The sequence below is a fragment of the Lithobates pipiens genome, unplaced genomic scaffold (genome assembly GCF_037356315.1).
Source record: "Lithobates pipiens isolate NorthernLeopardFrog02 unplaced genomic scaffold, aLitPip1_a1.2 Scaffold_19, whole genome shotgun sequence".
In the NCBI taxonomy this organism is placed as follows: domain Eukaryota; kingdom Metazoa; phylum Chordata; class Amphibia; order Anura; family Ranidae; genus Lithobates; species Lithobates pipiens.
Genome location: NW_027507764.1, coordinates 132,430,742 through 132,454,094, shown reverse-complemented (window position 1 = coordinate 132,454,094; position 23,353 = coordinate 132,430,742). Strand labels below are relative to the sequence as shown.

Below are 23,353 nucleotides of genomic sequence, written 5' to 3'. Positions count from 1 at the left end.
AAGGGAGAAGTTGCAGGACAACTTAACCAAAGCGTGCAACCATCTGGAATCTCTAGGATGGATTCAAAATGTTCAGAAATCCTCCCTAAAACCATCTCAGGAGATTTGCTTTCCAGGATATCAAATCAATTCAATAGAACAGAAGACTTTTCTCCCCCCCAGAGAAAAAGGACAAGGTCCCGTGCAGTGTGTCGATGCTGCAGACCAACCACCCATTAACGATAAGACAATTTGTTGGCATTAGGGGTACTGACCTCAACAGTGCAAGCTATTCAGTGGGCAAGACTGCACTTCAGGTGTCTACAATCTTATCTCCTGAGGTCATGGGACCACATCTTAAGATCCCTGGGCATGGAGGTGATGATTCCAACCAGGTTAAAGAGGTCTCTATGGTGGTGGAAGAGTCAAGAGATCGGGGGGTCTAGATTGGACCTTTCCAGTCGAAAGAAGACTGACAGATGCCAGCTCCTGGGGATGGGGGGCACACATAGAGAAGAACTTCACTCAAAGAAGTTGGTCCAAGGAGGAAGCGACAAGGTCCTCAAATTGGAGAGAACTGAAGGCGATCGCTTTATCTCTGGTAGTATTCACGCAGGATCTCCAGTTTCATCACGTTCAACAGACAGCGTTGTTGAACGTTGTCTGCTTATCTAAACAGACAGGGGGCACAAGGAGCAGATCCTTACAAGCTTTGGCAACGGAAATCCTTCTGTGGGCAGAGTAGTACTTGCTATCCCTGTCAGCAATCCACCAAAACAGACCCCGAACAGAGTGGCAGATTTCCTGAGCAGGTGCCCAATTCGGGAAGCAGAGTGGTCTCTGAATCTGCACGTCTTCGCAATGATTGCCAGTATGTGGGGACAGCCAGAGGTGGACCTGTTTTCCTCAAAGGAGAATGCACAGGCTCCTCAGTTCTGTTCCTTTAAACAATCATGATGGATTGCTAGGGATAGACGCTCTGGCGCATCCATGGAGATTTCACCTTTGCTACACTTTCCTTCCGTTCCAGTTATTCCCACTGGTATTAAGGAAGATTCAGCGGGAAAGGGTACCAGTCATCCTAATTACTCAGATTTGACTGAAAAGGGCCTGGTTCTCAACCGTTCTGGGATTGACAATCAAGCCTTGTTGGCATCTACCTCTCAGGCAGGATCTGCTAATCCAGGGTCCAGTAAAATCATCTAGAAGTGGCCAGCCTGGTATCAGAGGAGCAGCTTCTAAGGAGCAAGGAGTTTTCTGACCGTTTGATTACAAAATTGCTATCAAGTAGAAAAAGGGTAATGAGCCATCTATACTAAAGTTTGGAAGGTCTTTAATTCATGGTGTGATTCATCTGCCCAAGACCCAAGGATCCTGCTTTCCATCTTGGAGTTCTTGCAAGATGGGCAGATAGGGGACTAGCAATCAGTACCTTGAAAGTACAGGTTGCTGCGCTAGTAGTTTTCTTAGAAAGATCTGTGGCTTCTGAACCTCTGGTAGTCAGATTTTTTAGAGCTCTTGCAAGATCAAGGCCAGCATCGGTCAGGAATTTCCCTAAGTGAGACTTGTCAGTAGTCCTGCAATCCCTAGCAAGGCATCCATTTGAACCTCTGGAGGAAGCGTCATTCAGATGTCCGACTCTTAAAGCTGTGTTCCTAATTGCCATTACCTCAGCACGCAGGAACAGTGAGCTACACGCTCTGTCAATTAGGGAACCTTGCCTGTCAGTGTTTCCATATAGTTATCTTTAGGACAGACCCAAAGGTCTCACTAAAGGTAGCTTCAATACATATTTGTGCATAAGCCATTGTGCTCTCAACCTTCTGTGCTAACCCATTGGGGGAGAAGGAGACCTTTTTTTTTTTTTTTTATATGTTGGACGTCAAAAGAATTTTGTTACGCTATCTAGAAATTACAAAGGACTTTAGACAACGTGCAGACTCATTATTTGTCCCTTTTTGGGCAACAAAAAAGGTTGCCAAGCTTCTAAAGGTTCATTAGCCAGATGGCTGAAATTATCCATCCTGGAAGCATACTCGCATGCAGAGTTGTCTCCACCAGATGGAATTTGCACACTCAACCAGAGCGCTTCCGGACACTTGGGCAGAAAGAGCTAGTGGCACCCCATAACAAATTTAAAGGCGGCAACGTGGTTAAATTTCCGCACCTTTGTGCGTCATTACAGACTGGATCTCACATTTGCCAGTGATCAGGCGTTTGGCAGGAAGGTTCTGCAGGCTGTTGTCCCACCCTAAGGGGGTAAGTCTCTGTTATCCTCTCAGATGCTGTCCTGAAAGACCCGTTGGGAAAATTCAAGTTAGTCTTACCGGTAACTTGTTTTCCAGAAGTCTTTCAGGACAGTGCAAGTACTCGCCCTATTAATTTGATGTACTATGCTGTGACTGTGTGTAACATATGTACTTATGCATTCCAACTGGGGCCGGAGGTTCTCTTCTACAACTGAGGTTTGGTAGGGAGGTGCCTCTCTTCTAGAGGAAGAAGGTGTTTCCTGTGGTCCAGTGGGAGGAGTCACTATCTCTCAGGTGCTGTTCTGAAAGACGTCTGGAAAACAAGTAACTAACTTGAATTTTATTTTTTTTTTGCTATCTTTGTTTCATCACTTCCTGTACCAGAGATGGAACAGGAAGTTTAATGGATACTGGCAAAGGTGTCCCAGTCTGCAGAATTTCCCCTCGCCTCATTTTTCTATGACATATTGAAAATTAGGGATTTTCCATTCCCCAATGAGGATAGCAATAAAAACCTGATGGGGTTTTAACATTTTTATCCAAATCAAAGATTTAAAAAATAATTTAAAAAAAATGTTTGAAACAGTATCTTGTAATCAAGTTACCTTTTAATTACTTTTGTTTTGTGAATTTCCTTTTTACGTTGAAGAAATTGCTGACTTTGTTAATCGCACTTCAGTAAACTTCTGATGTTTGAAATGCAAACAAAAATGCCCATAGCATTTCATGCATTACACAACACAAAATTCCTATCCAGAAATGTATTTTTGCTACATATTTCTAAAAGGGGACTCTTGCATTACTTATAACAATGTATTTTATATGAAAGTTATCTTATTACAATGAAAAATTTCATAATCCAGGCCCGGACAAATTTAACAAATAACAAGAAAACAGGAGCCTGCTTTGGTGTGCATTGAAAAAAAGTAGGACAGGTTGCAATAGTGTGTATTGCAATGTGCTGCCACGTATTTGTGTGTGTATGTATCCCTATATGCACACACGCGATCAGCTACAACATTATGACCTCTGACAGGTAAAGTGAATAACCTTGATTGTCCCGCCACAGTGGTACCCGAATGTGGGTGGGATATTTTAGGTTGCAAGTGAACATTTTGCCCCTGAAATGGATGTGTTGAAAGCAGAAAAAAATGGGCAAGCGTAAGGATTTAAATGACTTTGACAAGGACCAAATTGTAATGGCTACACGACATTTCCAAAACTGCAGCTTTTGTGGTCAGGACCTACCAAAAGCGCCCCAAGAAATCGGCGACAGGGTCAGGGGCAGTGTAAAAAAAATGAAAAATAAACTGTGCGTGCAACCCTAGACTCCTGTTAATACAAATAATATGTGTATGAGATAAACGTAAACAGCCTGCTTGGACCAAATAAATGTTTCACACTCACAACAAATTTGCATAGATAAACTAGTGCAGCGCTATACAGGAAAAAAAAAAAAATTATTCCCCAGCATTTGTGTACAAAAGATAATGCAAGAACATAAATCAATCACAAAATATCAAACAAGCTTAAAAAGTAAAAATTAGAACATTTTCCTCCATTAGTAAGGGTTCAAATTATCAACTTTCTCATCCCATGTGTGCTGAAACGTGCAAACAGAATCCAAAGTTTATGAAGCGCTAATATGCGCAAAACCTCCTGTTCGCCTACAAACTCTGAAAAACGTGCTCTCCCAATTTCACTTTGTTAAACGGATGCACAAATTGCTCAGCTTCTAGTTAGAACCCTAAAATTATAAGAGGTCTAACTTCGCTTTGTTTTAAAAATCACACCTCACATCCAGCTCCAGGAAAAGTAGGCACAATTGTAGGAAAGCGTTTAAGCGGTAGTAAACCCTGTTTACCCACTTGCTGACTGCACACAGTACATATATTGTGGGCAGCCAGCATGGGCAGGCTGGACCATGTACAGCCTGTTCCGGGTTAGGGGTGCGTAGAATGCTGCTCTTGCAACCGCTGTCTTCACTGGACAAGGCAGATTGCAGATCCTGCTAACCAGACACTGCTATGCGATCACATGATCACAGTGTCATTAAAGCTGTTATGAATGAATTTTATTCATAATGGCTGTTTTCTGCAGATTGATGCTATGATTGGCTCACAGCTATGACATGGTACCTGGGCCAATCACAGCACCCTGTAACGTGATTAGCTGTAGCCAATCAAAGATCACTAGTAATCACAGCTGTCATGACAATAGAAAACATTGCTTTTAAAATGATCATCAAAAGATAAATGTTTAAAAAAAAAAAAGAAACTAAAATGTAAAAATTTTATAAGAAATTATTATTTTTTTCTTTAACTGTCACTAGTAAGTATCCCTGATCACCACCACACCATCATATGATGATGCTGTACAGCAATGGTAACAGTATGTAAAAAAAAAAAAAAAAAAGATTAAATTTTCAAAAAAGGGGAAACTTGGGGATATTTGTACTGTCCTGGCATTTTGTGGACCTCAAGAAATGAGATTGGCTGTCGGTACATCAAGATCGAATTTATGAATACATTTGTTTTTATTGGATACAGCAGGTAAAATAAGTATTGGACATGTCACAATTTTTCTAGGTAACTGTATTTCTAAGGCTCGGTTCACACAGTAGGCGGCACGACTTGCAGCGCCGTGACCTGCCGCGACCTCAGCGGCGACTTGCAAAACGACTTCTGTATAGAAGTCAATGCAAGTCGCCCGAAGTCGCCGCAAAAGTAGTACAGGAACCTTTTTTCTAAGTCGGAGCGACTTGAGTCGCTCCTATCGAACGGTTCCGTAGTACAGAACGGGGCGCGACTTGTCAGGCGGCGAAGTCGCCTGGACAAGTCGCCCCTGTGTGAACCGAGCCTTAAGGTGCTAGTAACAACCCATTCAATCCATACATACAAAGAAACCAAAACAAATCAGTTCAGAAATGAAGTTATGTGTAATAAAATGGAATGTCACAGGGAAAAAGTATTGAACATGTTTACTGAAATCTATTTATTACTTTAATACACAATCCCTTGTTGGTCATGATCGCTTCAAGACCCCTACTGTGTGGAGAAACTAGTCATTGCATTGCTCAGGTGTGATTTTGGTCGATTCTTCCACACAAACACATCTGGAAGGTTCCCTGGGCCTCGTTCCATAGATTTTTCTATTGGCTTTAAGTCAGGTGATTGGCTAGCACCTGTATGTTTTATAGTAAAACATTTTGCTGTTTTTTTCATTATTTGTGGGCCTTTTTTTTTTTTTCTTCTTTTTTTTATATAGCAAAAATTTTTAACTCTGTGGTGATCAAATACCACCAAAATAAAGCTCTATTTGTGTGAACAAAATGTGTTGCATGACGATGCAATTGATAGTTAAAGTGGCGCAGTGCTGAATAGCAAAAAATGGCCTTGCCATGAAGAGTGTACCACCTTCTGGAGCTAAGGTGGAAAAAAAAAAGCCCCCCTCCGAGGATAATGTCATTGCATAGCTAGCAGGGATCCATCTTCACCTGGTTTTCCGTCTTGGCTTGCGGGCTCCTTCCGAGATTGAATAGCTGAGCCGCGATGACGTCACAGCCACAGCAGAGCTCTCGAGTACAGTGTGCATGTGCCAGTAACATCACTGGCTGCTTCACATAAGAGTGTTCCTTTTAAAATCATATTATTCTTTATGAATAGATTTGGAGATGCCATCCAATTGCTAGACTATTCCCTGGAAATATGTTCTAAACTCATATATGTTTAGCAGTCCATGTTGTAGATGAAACATCAAGCTTGAATCACTTCATAGTGGCAGCTTTATTTTGCTATTCCTGGCTCAGTATTTTCCATGACATTATCAAGGAGGCCACATTGTGGGAATTTTTTAAAAAACAATGTTTGAATTTTTCTATCTTAAGTTTAAGTGATTTATAAGAATCCTTACTTTAAAGGAACTTCTATTTTTGTTTGACAAAGAGATTCTTTACTTTTTTAGGAAGTGAAGGACGATGAGGGGTGCCCCTTGTTTCATAATATCTACATCCAAAAATGGGAGTATGCAAATTAGAATGTTGCTAATTTTGACTGTGTGCGTAATACTCTTAGCAAAGTTACAGGTCTCTACGAGGCAAAGAACTTTAGTAAAGCTCAGTTTCACCTTTCCACCAGAGAGCTGCTTTTTTATTCTTATGAGTGCTGGAATAACTTTTAAAAACATAAAATAGAATTGGGCTTAAAAGCTGATCTCTAGAATAATCATATCTTGCCTAAATACAAGGGCAATATATATTCTTACATTAATCTTGGTGTATTTATTCCAGATCTGTACAATAATTCAGATCAAATTGGCTACTTTGCTATAACGTAGAATGCTATAGGTCTCTGTTGGTCACTAAACCTTGCACTCAGAGGTCCAAGTTGGAGAAAAGCCAAGGATTCCCAGTGGGTTGGACCCAGAATCATAAGGCACCTTGGGCTCACAGGGCAACAATGTTATTTGTCCGTTATAAAGTAAACATAAGCTGGCAATACCCAGCCAGATGATTTCCCTGTTAAAGTGTTACTTATCCCACAACCGTAAAATCAGTCAGGGCTTAATCCTCTGTATTGTGTAAAAAGGTCCCCAATCCATCCCAATCCATCTTCTGATAGTACAGAGCTTTGGGGGCACTCTTTACATGCTCAGTTTGGAGTGTATTGTTAGAGATTTTTTTTTTCTTGGAAGGGTGCATGTGAGCAGCACAGGGCCAATCAGCACTGTCTAGACAGAGGGTCAGGGGCCCTGCAGCCTCTTAGGATAGTTAGAAAAGAATGACTACACCTACAAGTTTTAACCAGACACTGATAGGAGTCACAAGACTGCTCTAAATGCTGATGAGAAAAGGTATTTAGCTGTTTATATTTACTAAAATAATAAGATTTCCATGTTCTGTGTACTGTGGGAGACCAGATATAGTGAATGCAGGGCCCTGGGTTTAGTAACAACCCAAGTGGAGTAGTGACATGTTTGCCAGTTTTTAAAGGCTTCTAGTAACACAACCTACCATTTTTTTTTATTACATGATTACTCACCTTACATTTGGTTGGATGTACACTGCATAGTTAACTGTTGTGGCAGATGAGGGGATAGAGAACTGTACATATGGCTACTATGGAAAGGATTCTTTGCAGTTGACCATCCCAGCAGACTATGGGTAGCATTGTTCAACATTGGGGAAGATTAATTGTGCTTCAGTGTAAAATAGGAGGGACAAGATAGATTTACTACAGGAACATAGCTCTATTCAAAAATCCTATCTCTGCTGTTTCAAATGATTCTTCTCACAATTGCCTTGTCCTACCATATCCCAAGTCCTGCTCTGAGCTTTGAGCTTACATGGCTTGTACCCATCTGCTAGTGCCCTGTCTAATCAAGGTTTTCTTACACAATAACATTATACACAGGGTTATTATTATATAGGATTTATATAGTGCCAACGATTTGCAATGCACTTTACAAAATGGAGGGAGACAATAGTGTTAAAGTGCAATTTATTACTAGAGGAATCGGAAGTCCTTACTTGTTGGAGTTTATGGTTGTAAAATCAGCTGGCAAAAGCTCAGAGTGACAAGGACACTAAGCACATAAGCGTTCCACCCAGACCTACTTGCCAGGTTGGCAACTGCTGTACACTGGTACCCAGCTTCTTATGTGCTCTTTTCATGTGAATTATGGTCACGTAATCTCCTGCCACATGACTCACAGGGAACAGGGGGATATGGGTCTTGCTTCCTAGCAGAGTGCAGTAGACAGAAGGGAGGGGGAGAGCTGTATCTGTCTACTGATGGGAGTAGTAGGGACTACATAGCTGCTGTATTAAATAGGAGGAATAGAGAACTGTACATATGGCTGCTATGGAAAGGATACTTTACAGTTAACCATCCCAGCCGACTATGGGTAGCATTGTTCAACACTTGGGAAGATTGATTAATCTTGCTGCAGTGCGAAATAGGAAGAATGAGACAGATTTTACTATAAGAACACAGCTCTATTCATAATTCCAATTTCTGCTGCTTAAAAAGCAAATATAAAACATGACCCTAGCTACTTCTTGAGTCTGTGTTTTGAATGAAAATGTGCCATAGATTACATCTAGCTCCTCCCTGAATAAAGTCTGAATTATAGGGGTGCTGCAGCAATGACTAACTGGTGAGTATTATAACAAAGCAAATGTTGCCCGCGCACCATGGATCCATTGGCATCACATATCTGATGAGGGGGTTTTGCAGGACTTAACAATGTTGCACTTTAACTTGATGTATGACCAGTTTAAAGTGGAATTAAAGTATGCAATACTTACCTCTGCATCAGTGGTCTAAAGTCCCTGGCCAGCATGGGCATTTTGTACCACCCTCTTCCTGGTGGCAGGCCGTGGCTGTGTTCTTTGGCTGGCGTGACATGGCATGCACAGGAGTTCAGTTATTTCAGTTCAGTCATATAAACTGAGCTGTGCATACACCTCACATTGTATAGCAGACTGAGCAGGCAGGTAGGTTTATATTATTGCAGGTCTCTTCTGCAATGAAGAGTTGACCAGTTTTGAGACTTTAGTTTCATTTTAGTACAATGTTGCATTTTCAAATGGATCTGTGGTGTACTGCCAACATATACTTTCTTGAGTGCAAATGTCTCAGATCTTTAAAGTGGTTTTAAACCCTTACAAACCACTTTGACCTACAGGTAAGCCTAGATTAAGGCTTACCTGTAGGTCCAAGAAATATCTCCTAAACCTATGAGCAGGCTGCAGATCACTGCGATATGCCGCTCGTGTCGGGTCCCGTGCGCATGCACGGGAGTGACGTAATCGCAGCTCCAGCGAATCACAGCGCCGGAGCAGCGAGACCCGGAAGTTACTCCGGGATACATGGCAGCGGTGAAGATGAAGACGGAGGGCCGCTTCGGGGGCTTCGTTCTCAGGTAAGTTATTCATAATGAGCTAGTATGCTATGCATACTAGCTCATTATGCCTTTGCCTTGCAGTTTGCATTTTTTTTTTATTATTGCCTTTACTTCCTCTTTAACAATATCAAATCTGTCTCAGAGATTTACTCAAAACATAATTAAAAGCAAAACTTTTGGAGTGGTGAAGCGATAGAGCCACTGCCAGGATTTTATTGCTGTCTTTGTCCCCATGAAGGAAATTTACTCTCTCCAATTCTCCTGAGCACAAATGTCACCAGGAATAAAAATGAGTGTAAATCCAAAATTTTAAGTTACCTCCAGGACAAGAATAGAGAGATCTTCCAATGGGAACTCATGTCCTCATGACAGCTGCGTGATGGGATTTCTTCACAATGGAAAAATATCCTTTCACTAGTGAATCCAAAATCCCCTAATAAGAGCGGTGGGAAAAAAAAACCCCTCCTACTGTATCCTTTTTTTTTTTCTTTTTTTTTTTTTTTTACATTTTAACTGAAAGTAGAATTCCAGACAAACATATATAGTCTTAAAAAAATGTTTCTCTTCCCCCTAACACCTACCTATTAGAAGGGGTAGGTTTTAGAAAGAAAAAAATAAATGTACAAACCTGCCTTTTTTTTCTGCCTACTCTAGTCCAGGCATGTAATCTCCCCTGTGTCAGCCAGCTGTGGCTGCAGGGGAGAAGAGAGAGCACTTGACAATGGCTGGTGAAGTCTGAAATCTTGACATCACCCATAGGCACATATGGCTCATCCATTGTTGGCGCTCCCTCCTCTCCCCTGCATCCGCTGCTTACTGATGTGGGGGGCTGAATCATTTGACTGGAGTGGGCTGAAAATAGATAAGTATATACATCTTTCTTACACAGGTTAGTCAGTCAGCATGGGTGTTAGGAGTGGGAAGCCTTTTTAGGTTAGTTACTTTAGGATATACTTTAGAACATTTATTGCTTAGGATTAGCTTGGATGGTGAAAATTTGTGAATTCGGGAAAATGTATTGGAAGCATGATTGCAGAGAACTTACTAGTGTTTCTAAACCTAGAACTTTAAAAAGTTTACCTGCCATTCTAAAAATGGCTCAGTATTTTTAAGTGGATAAATAATTCTTATAAGCTTCAGAGCCCTTCATGTAATAACCCATCTTGCAGACACTGCAGCCTCAGAGTGTACTGCTGGAAAATGCAGTTATGAAGAGCTGCTCATTTGCCTCGATCAATACAGTTATATCTGAATGGAGGCTTGTAGCCCATTAAATTAATAGAACCAGCGAGGTGAGAGACCGTTTTCCCACAATAATAGTGGGCAGAGGGAAAAAGTAGGTGTCAGCTTCTTATTTAAATCTTAAATACTGTTTTTTTTTTTTTTTTTTTTTCAACAGTAGCCAGAGTACCTGGATTCAGGATTACTCTAGCCACTTTCAAATGTGACCAGAGGTCCTTCTAGTAACACACTCTTGTCCACTGGTAAATGTCTCCAACAGTGTGCTATTATGGGCTCTGGTGAGGTTGCACATTATCCACCCAACGTTGGTCATGCTGAATTTTGTTAATTTATTTCCTTTAGCCTTCTCTGGGGATGAAGAGTTCAGAAATACACCATTGGGTCCAGACGCTGAAAATCTCCATCACCGCTGGCTTGAAAGAGAGGAATACTGGTGCCACAGTTTACAAACCTTAAGCAGCTTGGATTCGTTTCACTTACTACTGCCATACCATTTGATCCATCAATGCAGCAGCAGGACTGATTTATTTTTATTTTTTTTGTGTTCTGTATTTTTACACTGATGTTTAGCCTATGTACATTCCCTTCCAAAAAAATCATTAACCTTGTTTTTGGTTATAAAAGTAAATGTACATTATTTATCTGTTGTTTTTTTAAATACAAAAGGAACCTAACATATCCTGTATTTAGTGGTAACTGGAGAAAAATGACGATTGCATCCAATAAAGATTTAAGAGAAAATAATTTATTTGACCTTTTCATAACACATTTAAAAACAAGAATAAATAACAGTAGGGAAATTGCAATAAATAACTATGCAGCAGTGAATACATCCAACATGGTTAACCCTTTAGGGTATACTGGTTTGCTTTTCACAGAAAATACTTGTGGTGTCCTCCCTGCCCCATTACAGGGCCGAATACATGTCTCCGATACAGGCTGCCTTCACATCTATGCATTGTAGTAAAACCTGCTTTATTGCACACAGTGGTAATGTATGGGACTCTCTGTGCTGTGGCACTATTCTTTTAGAATTGCAAGCCAACTCGCATTTCAGTAAGTGCTGACCGGCCAACACTGCAGCACACCATCATGTGTTGTGTTGCAGTGTGTTAAAGAAAAAAGGTACAAGTCTGGTTTTTGTTCCATTGCTTTGCATTGGCAGCTCATCTGTATTGATGCCATCAGTTTGAGATGCTTCTGAGATTATTTAGAATTTAGTGACAGGTTCAATTGAGTTATAGTTGACCTGCTACAAGCAGGTTTTCAATTCCTATAGACTTGAATGACAATGCTAAACCCCCATGATGTGAAGAAAAGCCATTACACAGGTGCTTAAATCAGAAGACTTTTTTTTTTTTCTTTATACATTTCCCTTTAACCCCATGCAGCCAGATTGACAGCACTGGTTGGCATTTAGGCTACTTATGAGTTATGCATTGCCAGCCGTTTAAAACACAATGAGAACAGAGCTGAGACTAAGCCCTGGTTTACACTTATGCGATGGGGGAAACACAGCAAATCTCGTTTGTTCTCCACACAGTGTCCATGTGATCTGTTGCAGGGCGCAATGTTATCCAACGACACCCCGAAACAGATCGCAAAATGCAGTGTGATTGGCACCCATGCAATGTGATTCAGGTGTGGGGGAAAAAAAGTTATGTACCATTTTGGTGCCGATGTGATTTCAGCCATAGAAAATGTATGGCTGAAATCACACCGCACAGACATCGCATTTGATGTGCACAGGAATGCGATGTGATTCCTGTGCGAATCACATGCGGTGTCTATATCACATAAGTGTGAACCCAGGCAAATTTTCAGCATGACCAGGACTGTCCATGGACTCCAGTGAAATTTCAGATGCAGAAGACGCAGCTGTTGTACAGTAATAGGCATCTGTGGTAACACACATTATTTTGCATGTTGTAGGCAGCCCATTAAAGATTACGAGGAGTTTGTGTTTTGGCTTCTCATGTCTGGTAAGTCCTACACTAATATTTCAAAGAGCATAAAATTTTTTTTTTTTTAAGGGTTACCTAAGCTCAATCCCAGACCGCACTTGGGTAGCTCTTTGCTTGCTAACTGCATATTGAAATACAAAAACCAGGGAATTCAAATGTGGTAGTAGAACCTGCACACATTATTCTAGGGTAATGTGACTCAGAAAGCAATAAAGTCATTGGATCAGCATGACAGGCAACTAGCATGTTTGGTAAGGAGATATTTTAAATAGGACAGCACATTCCCATTATTGTTATACTATTTAGCTGAATGCTGGTCTATTTAAAATGCAATTTGTTCTCTTGTTTAGCCTTTGGATGTATTCTGTGGTACCGTATCCAAATATTAAATTACCCAAAAATATAACATAAAGCAAATATGTAAACATTATATTAAATAAATATATAAAAATTAATAATTTAAGTTTAAAAAATAAATTAGTGGCAATTATAACAATAAATAATAAAATAATTTGGTCATCATGCTAATAGGCACTCTTTAACTGGAAGGTTAGATTGTTACTACACAATTCAACCTTCCTGTAAATCTAAAGTTCTGCAAACAGAACAAGTGTGTATCACTACACAGTAGTGAATATGAAAAAGTATGCTTAACCACTGATGCTTCGTATAGCTCGGAATGTATCGATCATGTAGTCTTTGAAGGACTTTAGAATGAGGCAGGTTGTGAGCTTTTCGCTCCAAGAATCTTTGGACTGTAAGTTCTCCATTGGAATGTCTGCACCAGTGACTTCTTTCTCTTCATAGAGCTTTTTTTCCATCTAAAACAGAATAAAATAATTTTAAGAGGGTGTTTTCATATTTTCTGTTGGTAAAAATTATAATATTGTTCAGCTTTAATCTTTTCACATCATTTTTAGTGTAATAAAGCTTTAGATTGTAAGTCGCATATATGGGCCCAATAAATTGTGGATTAGATTGCTAAAAAAAAAAATTATTTAAATTTCAACAAGGAACAAGTGGGTTTTCCATACTGTAGTTGTGTCAAACAATGTATTTTAGCAGCTTTGAGTGCTGTAGCAGCTGTGCTGGTGTTGTTTTATTTTATTTTATGTAGATGATTGTAGAGACTCCCCGCCAGTTTGCTTTAGGGAACAAGTATGGGATTATCAACTTTTTTGTTGAAAGGGGAAACCCCTTAAAGTTGTGCTTTCACCAGGGATTCCCAAAAGATACCTACACTGCCCCTCTAGCTAATCGCCGAAGCAGCTTTTAAAAACTTCTAATCTAAATGCTGCCTGAAGACAAAGAACATTTCTCATTGATTGTCCAACTGCAGGATCCTCACAGATCTTAAAGACTCAGAAGGTAAAACAGGTCATCAGCAAGCCCTGACTTAATCAATAGTGGAAAATGTGCTGGAGAAGAACATGTGACTGCTCCCAAGTTGGACTGTAGGCGCCCTTTTATATATATATATATATATAGATATAGATAAAGAGAGATATGTGTGCACAGAGTGGTCTGGTCTGTGGACTTGATTGACAGCTGGGGCTAATGGCTCCTACTGGGGATGAGGGGGCGAAACTACTGAGACGTTTTTTATCTGAATGCATTAAGGTAAAAAATGTTCTTCCTTTAGAACCACTTTATAGGTTGAAAAGTATTTACATTGAGCTTCCATTGTTTGCTTAATTTCAAGACAAAGTCATGTTATTAGAATAATGCTTACGTTCTTAATGGCTTCTGCCAAAGTCTTGGTCATGTGCTTTACGTACTCTACTTTTTCCTTTTCACTTTTTAAAGCTTTCTTCAAAAAGGTCAAGTATTTTTGGAACCTGAGAAGATCTCTGTGAATCTTAGGTAGACATTCATCCTAGAAAACAGAAATGTTATTAGTATGCAGTTTAGATAACCGCATTCTACAATAATGTCCATACGTTTATATCCCACCACAGTGTCCATATTAAACTCTGTCACCTGCCCATTCAGGTCAAAGTGAGAACCTCTTGATAGTCCACCCCATAACAAGGTATACTTATACATCTGTGCTTTGCTTTCTTTAACAGAACAAAACTTGATATTAGGGTGCAAGTGACCTGGCCAATCAGTGAGTGGCCAATCAGCAGGCTTAAACATGGTCACGTGGTGTGCGATGATGTTACACAACAAGAACATCATACCAGATACCAGAATTTACTCCAGGTGGACTTCTTCAGTAGAGAAGGAGCATGGATCACTGACTTTAAATTGCGTTGGGGGGGGGGGTGTGTTCTTTCACTTTGTCCTGAATAGGTAGGTGAAAGTGTGTCCTTAAAGTATAAGTTCACCTTTATAGAAATTTACACTGGACCAACACCACGTCCTGCTATACTCTGCTGTCAGACAGTAAAAAAACGATTTACCGGTCTGTGGCTTTCTCTCTTTTTCTCAGAATGCTGACAAGTAGTGGCAAGATGGTCCCTGTAGTAGCAATATGGATTCAAGATTAAGCCGTGGGGATTTCAAATCCCCAGACCGGTGAAGTGGCTTTTCGGTCTGTGACCATGGGGGATCACGGCAATCTGGTACAGCGGGACCGGGTGGGATGGGGAGGGGGTCCAGTGTAAGGTCACCTTACAGATTTTCTGTAAAGGTAAACTTACACTTTAAGGCCTTCTCAGAGGCTGTTCCTTTTTTATAGAGAATCCAAAACAAAATACAAAAAAAAGGCATTTGTACTGCCTTTACATACAATCTGATTCCCACCATTCTTTTTTCCCAGCTTTGGGTGGGAAAAGGTTGTTGAGCACGCAGGCACTTGAACTTTCAAGCAGTTTGTTCTTATTGGGCCATGTTTGTGTTGACAGATAAAGCAAATCTTTTAATGGAAGAAACTGTCTTTACTTTGATTATAGCCCCATAGACAATAAATAAGCTTGGCCTGAACTCAGTGGTTAATTGTAAATTAGTAATTGGCATGCGTGGCATCTTTACCTTATTAAATTGTGTGCTCAGGCATTTATCTGTGATTTTTGGGAGATTCAGCTCTTGTTTCAAATTCTCTTCCATACTGTTGGTGCATAGATTGGGAGTGTACAACTGTAAGGATAAAAGGTTCATGAATCAATACCTGTACAAATGTATTTTGCACACAGCTCGATGTTATGTTATATCAATTAAAATAAAAGATTTCCAGTAATCCAACATTTATAAAGTTTACATTTCCTATGTACTGGCAAGTGCATGCTCAGCTGCCACTAAAGCTTTGTATGACTTGTAGTTGAGTTCTCCAAATCTTCTAAATCATGTGACACTTGATATTTAATAACTTCTGTTCACTGTGCACTTTTCTGATTTTAGGCACCGTGCCGAGAATGAAGGGTAACTGAGTATGTGCAGAGCAGGGTGATAGTGCATTCCTGGATTTTAAACAGTATAGGCACTTCTTTTTAATGTTTTTCATAGCTATACCCGCCAAAGGGACCTAATTATCAGGACCTAATTTTCTGATTAAAGTTACACTTTAAAGCCCAACTCCAGGAATTTACATTTACAAGTTTGGCTTTAAAGGATAAGTTCACCTTTTGGAATATGTTACATTGGATGCAATACTTTTCATTCTCCAAGTAAAAAAAATAATTATAACTGCACATTTTACCTGCAAAAAGATGTGCATTTATTTTTATTTTTTTTAAAGGTGAACTTATCCTTTAATCTCATATATAAATGAGAGCATTGACTGTTATTTTAATTTTAACCACTTCAGTCCTGGAAGGATTTGCTCCCTTAAGGACCAGGCCATTTTTTGCGATATGGTACTTTGCCGCTTTAACTGACAATTGCACGGTCGGTCAAAGTTGTACCCAAACAAAATTTATGTCCTTTTTTTTACCCACAAATAGAGCTTTCTTTTGGTGGTATTTGATCACCTCTGCAGTTTTTATTTTTTTGCGCTATAAACAAAAAAAATCAACAATTTAAAAAAAAAAAAATTTTTTCTTTCTGCTATGATACATAGCCAAACAAAAAAATATATATATAAAAAAAATGTATTCAGCGGTTTAGGCCAAAATATATTCTACATGTTTTTTGGTAAAAAAAAAATCGCAATAGGCATATATTGATTGGTTTGAGAAAAAGTTATCACGTCTACAAACTACGGGATAGATTTTGTGACTTTTATTTATTTTTTTATTATTTTTCTTGGAAATAGCGGTGATCTGGGATTTTTAGCGGGACTGTGAATTTGCGGCGGACAAATCTGACCCCAAATCACACTTTTTGGGGACCAGTGACATTATTACATTCATCAGTGCTATAAAAATGCACTGATCAATGTAAAAATGACACTGGCAGGGAAGGGGTACTAGGCGGGTGATCAAGGAGTTATGTGTGTTCTAACTGTAGGGGGGGGTTCGCTCACTGGGGCAGGACAGAGATCGCTGTTCCCGATCACAGAGAACAGAAGATCTCTGACATGTCATTAGGCAGAACGGGGAATCGCCTTGTTTATCATAGGCAGTTCCCCGTTCTGCCTCTATATACAGCATTTGTGGGTCACCAGCGGACATCGAATCTGCGGGGCATGCTGCTGCTATCCTCTATGCAGGGACCGACGTACAGGTACGTCAGTTCTCACAGGAGAGCTGACCCGCCGCAGTGTATCTGCGTGAGCTGGCAAGTGGTTAATCAAGCTACTAGCAGACTGTAGTAAGCTTTAACACAACTTGATTACAGTGACATCAGCCCCCCTATTAAATTTCCAAACCATAGCTGAATGTTACCAAAAGCTGCTAAAAGCTTTGTAAAATATTGCTGTACATACTGCTATACAAGCTAAAGCCTGTGTTTACAAGGCCTAAGAAGCAAACCATGCTAACTAAGGCATGAAGAATAACCAAATTCACTACTCCTCTTTATAGACAAATGGTAGATTCCCCTGGATTTTGGCCTAGTAGAAAACATTCATAAAAACCACTCTATAAATATGTTTAAAGAAATGGCTGCATTAAAATGAAATATAACAGTTTGGCATGTACAGACGGCCATTAATACCCACACCTGTTTTCATATAACTTCTCAGCAAAAGTTTATTAACTGCACAACGCATAAATGTGACGACTGTTTGAATCTGTGTTCTGGGAACAAGGCTGACTGATCAGAAATTTCACAGATAGGAAGTACCAGAACAACGCACACAGTGACACAGGAAGTTCCACTTAGCCTGCTGTATGCCCCAAGGGACTGCAAGGAATGATGCTGAGAAGAATTTGAATACAGTTTACTGGCAACAATGTTGAGGGAAAGCCAGAGAAATGATTTAAGAACTGAAAAATAAGTATTGCAAACTGAAAAACAAACTTTGAAAGTAAAAAAAAGGTTTCGCTGATCAGCCAGCGTTAAAGCCTCATCTGAAAGTAATTTGGTGGAATTGCTTATACACAGGATAGTCGTATGTCTACAGGATGAATACTGCTTTCCATTATATCCAAGACAATGAGCATCACCATGCTTAAGAGGAACTAAATCCATCCATTTAATGGTTTCTCAAAACAGATACATTCAAGGTATGCCGTGAATGTATCATTCACGGCATACCTTGAATGTAACTTTTTTGAGAAACCATTAAATGGATGTTAAAATTACTTGGAATCTCAGCAGAACTGTAAAGCTGTCAAATGGCCGATGTCACAACTGATCACATGTGCAGCATCATGGCTGTAGATGGCAGCTTCTTTGGCTGTAAAGCATAGGAGGGTTTAGTTCCACTTCAAACGTTGTACACCCATATCTATGGGGAATAGAATCTAAATACCAAATAACCCATTGAGGCTGATTTACTAAAACTGGAGAATGCAAAAATCTGGTGCAGCTCTGCATATAAACCAATCAGCTTCCTTTTTTTTTTTTTGTGTCAAAGCTTAATTGAACAAGCTGAAGTTAGAGGCTGATTGGCTACCATGCACAGCTGCACCAGATTTTGCACTCCCCAGTTTTAAGAAATCAACTATGTGTTGGGTGCATACCTTCCTTAGGCTCGATTCACACTAGCGTGTTTTTTGATGCATTTTGCAGAAATGCAAGGAAATTTTTTAACATGGGTTCCTATGGAACATGTTCACATCAATGCATTTTTGTGCCTCTGCATTTTTGGAAAGGGTCGGGGACTTTTTTTCATGCAAAATGCAGGGTTTTGCATGTAATAGAAGTCAATGGACCTGCATCAAAAATACAAGTACCGCTTTTTTACAACGTTTTTGCGGGGTTTTTTTTATTTTGTTTTTCTTTTTTTTTTCACTCTATATATCTGGTTGCTAAGCAACCACAGTGTAAAAAAAAAAGAAAAGAAAAAAAAAACGCAAAACTTGGCAAAATCGTGATAAAAACGCATGTCCAAAAACACGACAAGCACTGCAAAAATGCTCAAAAGCAACATGCATAGATGTGAATTGAGCCTAACTCCTGATAACCGTTCATTTCATAGGACCTAACCGCTAATGCTGCCTTGAGAACTACAGAGTATTGGTTGGAAGACACTCACCTTGTATAACTCTTCAGCCTCCCTTGCTATAATTTTTGCCATAAGAGTGATGGCACTGGAATTTTCATTAGTAGTGTCACCAGAGGAGGCAACTGATACAGGTGCCGGGCTCACAGACTTTACAAGAATAGTTATTGCCAAACATACAAACAGATGGATGGATGTTGAATAGAATCCTGCAACAATAAATGATTGTGATGTCAGATATAACATTAAAAAAAACAATAATTTTACATCTTTACTCCTAGTGCTTAAACATTCTGGCAAAAATGATAGCTCTTACAAAAAAATGTATTTTCATTAGTGATTATTTAAAAATGTAAAGCTAACACCAGCCATTTTTTCTAGATTCAGATAGAGCGGGGAAGACTTTTTTTTTTCCAGGTTTTTACATCCGTCTGTGACTCTCTTGGGGAAATTTTCCTTCATCTCCTGTCCATGTTACTCTGGGACAGGAAAGCACAGACAGGGATAAAAATGTAACCCTTTCCCACTGTACAAAAATATTTCTATATTTGTGTGCCATTTGGAGAGGTTTCCCATCACTTTCTCAATAGGTACATGAATAGTAAGAACAAAAACTTTTCAGAGGCTATAACCCTTTTCCTGTCTCTACGAAAACAAAATACATTTTGGCAGAAGTTGGGCTTTAGGACCCATTTAGACTGTTGCGTTTTAATGCATGTGCTCTAACGTGCTGCAATGTAGAGGTCTGGTTTGCACTAATAAAGATAATGTATGTTGCCATCTCAGTGCTGCAGTGCGGTACTTTTTGAAAAATACTGTTCTTTTTCCCCCGCATTTTAGAGTGTTAGGAGGCCCATAGAAGTCAATATCAGATCTTCAAAATGCATATAACTAGTGGCAGCCTGTCCATTAGAAGCACGTGATTAGAGCCAGAGGTTCTAATAGGCTTCAAAAAGCATCAGAATTAGGGCACAGAGCACTGTGCCCTGATCTCACCCAGTTGTGTGACAATAGTGAATAGATATTTGCTATTGGCACACTGGTTCTCAGACCCATTTCCTGATTGGCCCGAAAGGAGAAGCATTCCAATTGGCCTAGGGGGAGAAGGGAGGAAATGCATAGAGGAAGCTGCTGTGATGCCTGCGGAGGAGAGCAGAGGAAGGGGAAGGTAATTGCCAGTGCTCCTGATGACCAGTTGTCTGTGGTTGCACTGTTTGCTTGCCACTTCCCCCCAAAAGATTTATAACCAGCCACCGCTGCATATAACATATGCTTGGTAATAAACATTAACAAGCTGTGGGTAATGGCTATTTACCCCAAATTCTAAATGAACAAATACATTTATATTGTGTATAAAAACTCATATAAGGGCACAAAGGAAAAGCACCTTGAAGCACAACAGTGCACCTGTCTAATGTTACAAAATAACACATCTCTAGGCACATGCATGATCGCAATGGACCCCTATGGGTTGTGTGAAATATAGATGTACATATTCAAATTAATTATTTGTTGTCATAAACTGGTACTATATAGGAAGAAAATTAGGCTTCGCTCTCTCGGTATTCACCACACAGTAATATATATAGCTATATATCTATATATATATGTTCTAATATAAAAAAGAAATAGAATCTGGCCCAAACAATATTTTATTTTCTACCCTAAAATATGCTTGGTAATGTCTATGAGGTAGAGAAGGCATACTACTGGCCAATTATTTTTATTGGCTGCAAAATATTAAAAATATGAACTTTCAATACACTAAGTTCCTTATTTGGGCACATAAACAGTTGTCCTAAGAATGAAAAAAAAGTATTCCAAAAGCTTGCATTTGTTATATTTGTAACAAGTTTGACAGTATCTACCTGCAAATTTATTCCTGCCTAATGATACAATATCTTTTTGTTTTCTTACTAAGGAGTGACTCACATTTTTTAACATTGCGTTTATATTGAAAGGCTGCCGTGTGTTAATATTGGACCTACATTGCTGATAATTGAATAGGATTTTATAGCAGGATTAACTGAACACCTTCCACAGCAGACAGGTATTCATTTAAATTTCTAATATGTAAAATAATAAATTTTCTGATTCGTTGGACTTGTAGCTCTACTATGTACCATGAGCATCTGTTGACAATTGCACACTACCCAGAAATCATCTACACATTTTTGCAGGTTAGACGGATCAGCCTCATTAAGAATACCAAAATCCATGCCCCTACCCCAAAAAAATCTAATAAATGCGGCAGCAAGGTGTGCAATTTAGGTTTTCCAAAGCTAAGAACCTACAGGTAGGCTGGCAGCAGGGACCCAATAGACCTCTTGGATGCACATGTAGATCCTTAGCCATTGGTTCAGGATTTGTGCTGTAAAGCACTTACAGATCAGAAGATGAGAACGCTTACAAGAGCAAAGATCACTTGAACAAAAACCACAAAACTGTAAAAATAGAATGCCAAAGTTATCTGCGCTCATTATGTAGTATGTTCCCTTTTATAAAGCCATTTGAGTATAGTACCATGTACTTTAACATAACATATACAGTAACCTTGTTACAACCTCATAAGAGAGAACCTATTACATAATACATTCTTCCTCAACAGCAGCTTTTTCAAACCAGCATGGAATATCAGTGCGAGAAACTTCTCAGTCTGTCCAGCATGTTTCACTTACTTGTGCCAGCCATTCTCCTTGCCTTTCCCTTTTCTCTTTTTGACGTTGGCTGCTGGTATCTGAGCCCCAAATTTGCTCGGCTTGTGAATGAATGATCTCCATACTGTCTTGTCTTGTATTTATTGAGAGCAGAGGGAAACTCCAAATCATATGGTTTTAAAAGAGAACAGCCCACAATGTGTTGTAATTTTACTACCCTAAAGTGATGTATTTTCAGTATTTCATCACTCATTAAAAAAAATGATCAAATTGTGATCTGAATACATACGTATACAAATAGGATGGAATGCTGCAAGATTACCAGCTAGACTTTTTTTCTGCTTTTCTATAATTTTCGATGATTGTTCAATAAATACAGATGCTCCCCGTAGTCGTCAATAATTTCGGGACATGTTATATAATTAGCATCTCCCCTTAAACTGTATTTCTACTTTTGCAGCCAAATTGGAACTTTATAATTTGTACATGTTCCCATTCACATAGCATCATTAACCACTTCAATACCGAGCATTTCCACCCCCTTCCTGCCCAGGCCAATTTTCAGCTTTCAACGCTGTCGCACTTTGAATGACGATTGTACGATCATGGGACATTGTACCCAAATTAAATTTTGATCGTTTCCCCCCCCCCCAAATAGAGCTTTCCTTTGGTGGTATTTGATCACCTCTGCTTTTTTTATTGTTTGCGCTATGAGCAAAAAAATAGCGACAATTTTGAAAAAAATACAATATTTATTACTTTTTGCTATAATAACCCTTTCATGACTAAGCCTATTTTTGGAATTTGGTGTTTACAAGTTAAAATCCATATTTTTTGCTAGAAAATTACTTGGAACCCCCAAACATTATATATATATTTTTAGCAGAGGCTCTAGAGAATAAAACGGCGATTGTTGCAATATTTTATGTCACACGGTATTTGCGCAGTGGTGTTTTAAACGCAACTTTTTGGGAAAAGGGACACTTTCATGAATAAAAAAAAAACAAAACAGTAAAATTAGCCCAATTTTTTTGCGAAATGTGAAAGATAATGTTACGCCGAGTAAATAGATACCAAACATGTCACACTTTATAATTGCGCGCACTTGTAGATTGACGACAAAGTACGGTACCTAAAAATCTCAATAGGCGACGCTTTAAACATTTTTTACGGTTACCAGGTTAGCGTTACAGAGGAGGTCTACTGCTAGAATTATTGCTCTCGCTCTGACGATCGCGGCGATACCTCACATGTGTGACTTGAACACCGTTTACGTACGCGGGCGCGACTTCCGCATGCGTTTTCTTTGCTTCGCGAGCTCGCAGGGACGGCGGGCGCTTTGAAAATTTTTTTTTTAGTTTTTTATTTATTTTATTTATTTTTAAATGACTAAATTGTTTAAAAAAAAAAAAAAAAAAATTTGATCACTTTTATTGCTGTCACAAGGAATGTAAACATCCCTTGTGACAGTAATAGGTGGTGACAGGTACTCTTTATGGAGGGATCGGGGGTCTAAAAGACCCCCCACCCCTCCTTTACACTTCAGTGTATTCAGATCGCCGAAAACGGCGATTCTGAATACCGGATATTTTTTTAAAACCGGCGCCATTGGCAGCCGAGTAAACGGGAAGTGACGTCATGACGTCGCTTCCGTGTTTACGATGAGGAGACTGGAACGAAGCCGATTACGGCTTCGTTCCAGTTCCTCCCCAGCAGCCAGAGCCGACGGATCTTTAATCGGTGCTCCCGATCGAGCGGGAGCACCGGTAACAGCGGCGAGAGGCGGCGGGAGGGGGGGGCGTCCCCTCCCGCTCCTCCGGCATAACAGCCGAGCGGCTTTTAGCCGCATCGGTTGTTATGCCTGGA

At 39.6% G+C, this 23,353-nt stretch overlaps 2 protein-coding genes across 2 annotated transcripts in view; one reads left to right on the top strand and one right to left on the bottom strand.

Annotated features, from left to right (window-relative positions):
• The window catches only part of TOMM7 (translocase of outer mitochondrial membrane 7), a 49,353-nt gene extending 38,233 nt beyond the window's left edge, over positions 1–11,120 (top strand). Inside the window, exon 3 of the mRNA XM_077491273.1 lies at positions 10,719–11,120. Within this exon, the coding sequence (XP_077347399.1) occupies positions 10,719–10,734 (16 nt within the window). The 3' untranslated portion in view covers positions 10,735–11,120. The remainder of the gene's footprint in view (positions 1–10,718) is intronic.
• Positions 11,121–11,133: 13 nt separating this feature from the next.
• IL6 (interleukin 6) lies at positions 11,134–21,521 on the bottom strand. Its single transcript, XM_077493812.1, has 5 exons — positions 21,509–21,521; positions 18,864–19,039; positions 15,317–15,421; positions 14,073–14,216; positions 11,134–13,161 (listed from the first exon to the last, which is right to left on the bottom strand). Exons 1-5 carry the CDS (start codon positions 21,519–21,521, stop codon positions 12,991–12,993), a joined length of 609 nt encoding a protein of 202 aa, XP_077349938.1. The 3' UTR covers positions 11,134–12,990.
• Positions 21,522–23,353: the final 1,832 nt, after the last annotated feature.

Coding starts and splice junctions, on each gene's coding strand:
- IL6 (XM_077493812.1), bottom strand. Junction 14,217..15,316: donor TGAGCACACAATTTAATAAG/GTAAAGATGCCA, acceptor TCTGTTTTCTAG/GATGAATGTCTACCTAAGAT. Junction 13,162..14,072: donor TGGCAGAAGCCATTAAGAAC/GTAAGCATTATT, acceptor ATTCTGTTTTAG/ATGGAAAAAAAGCTCTATGA.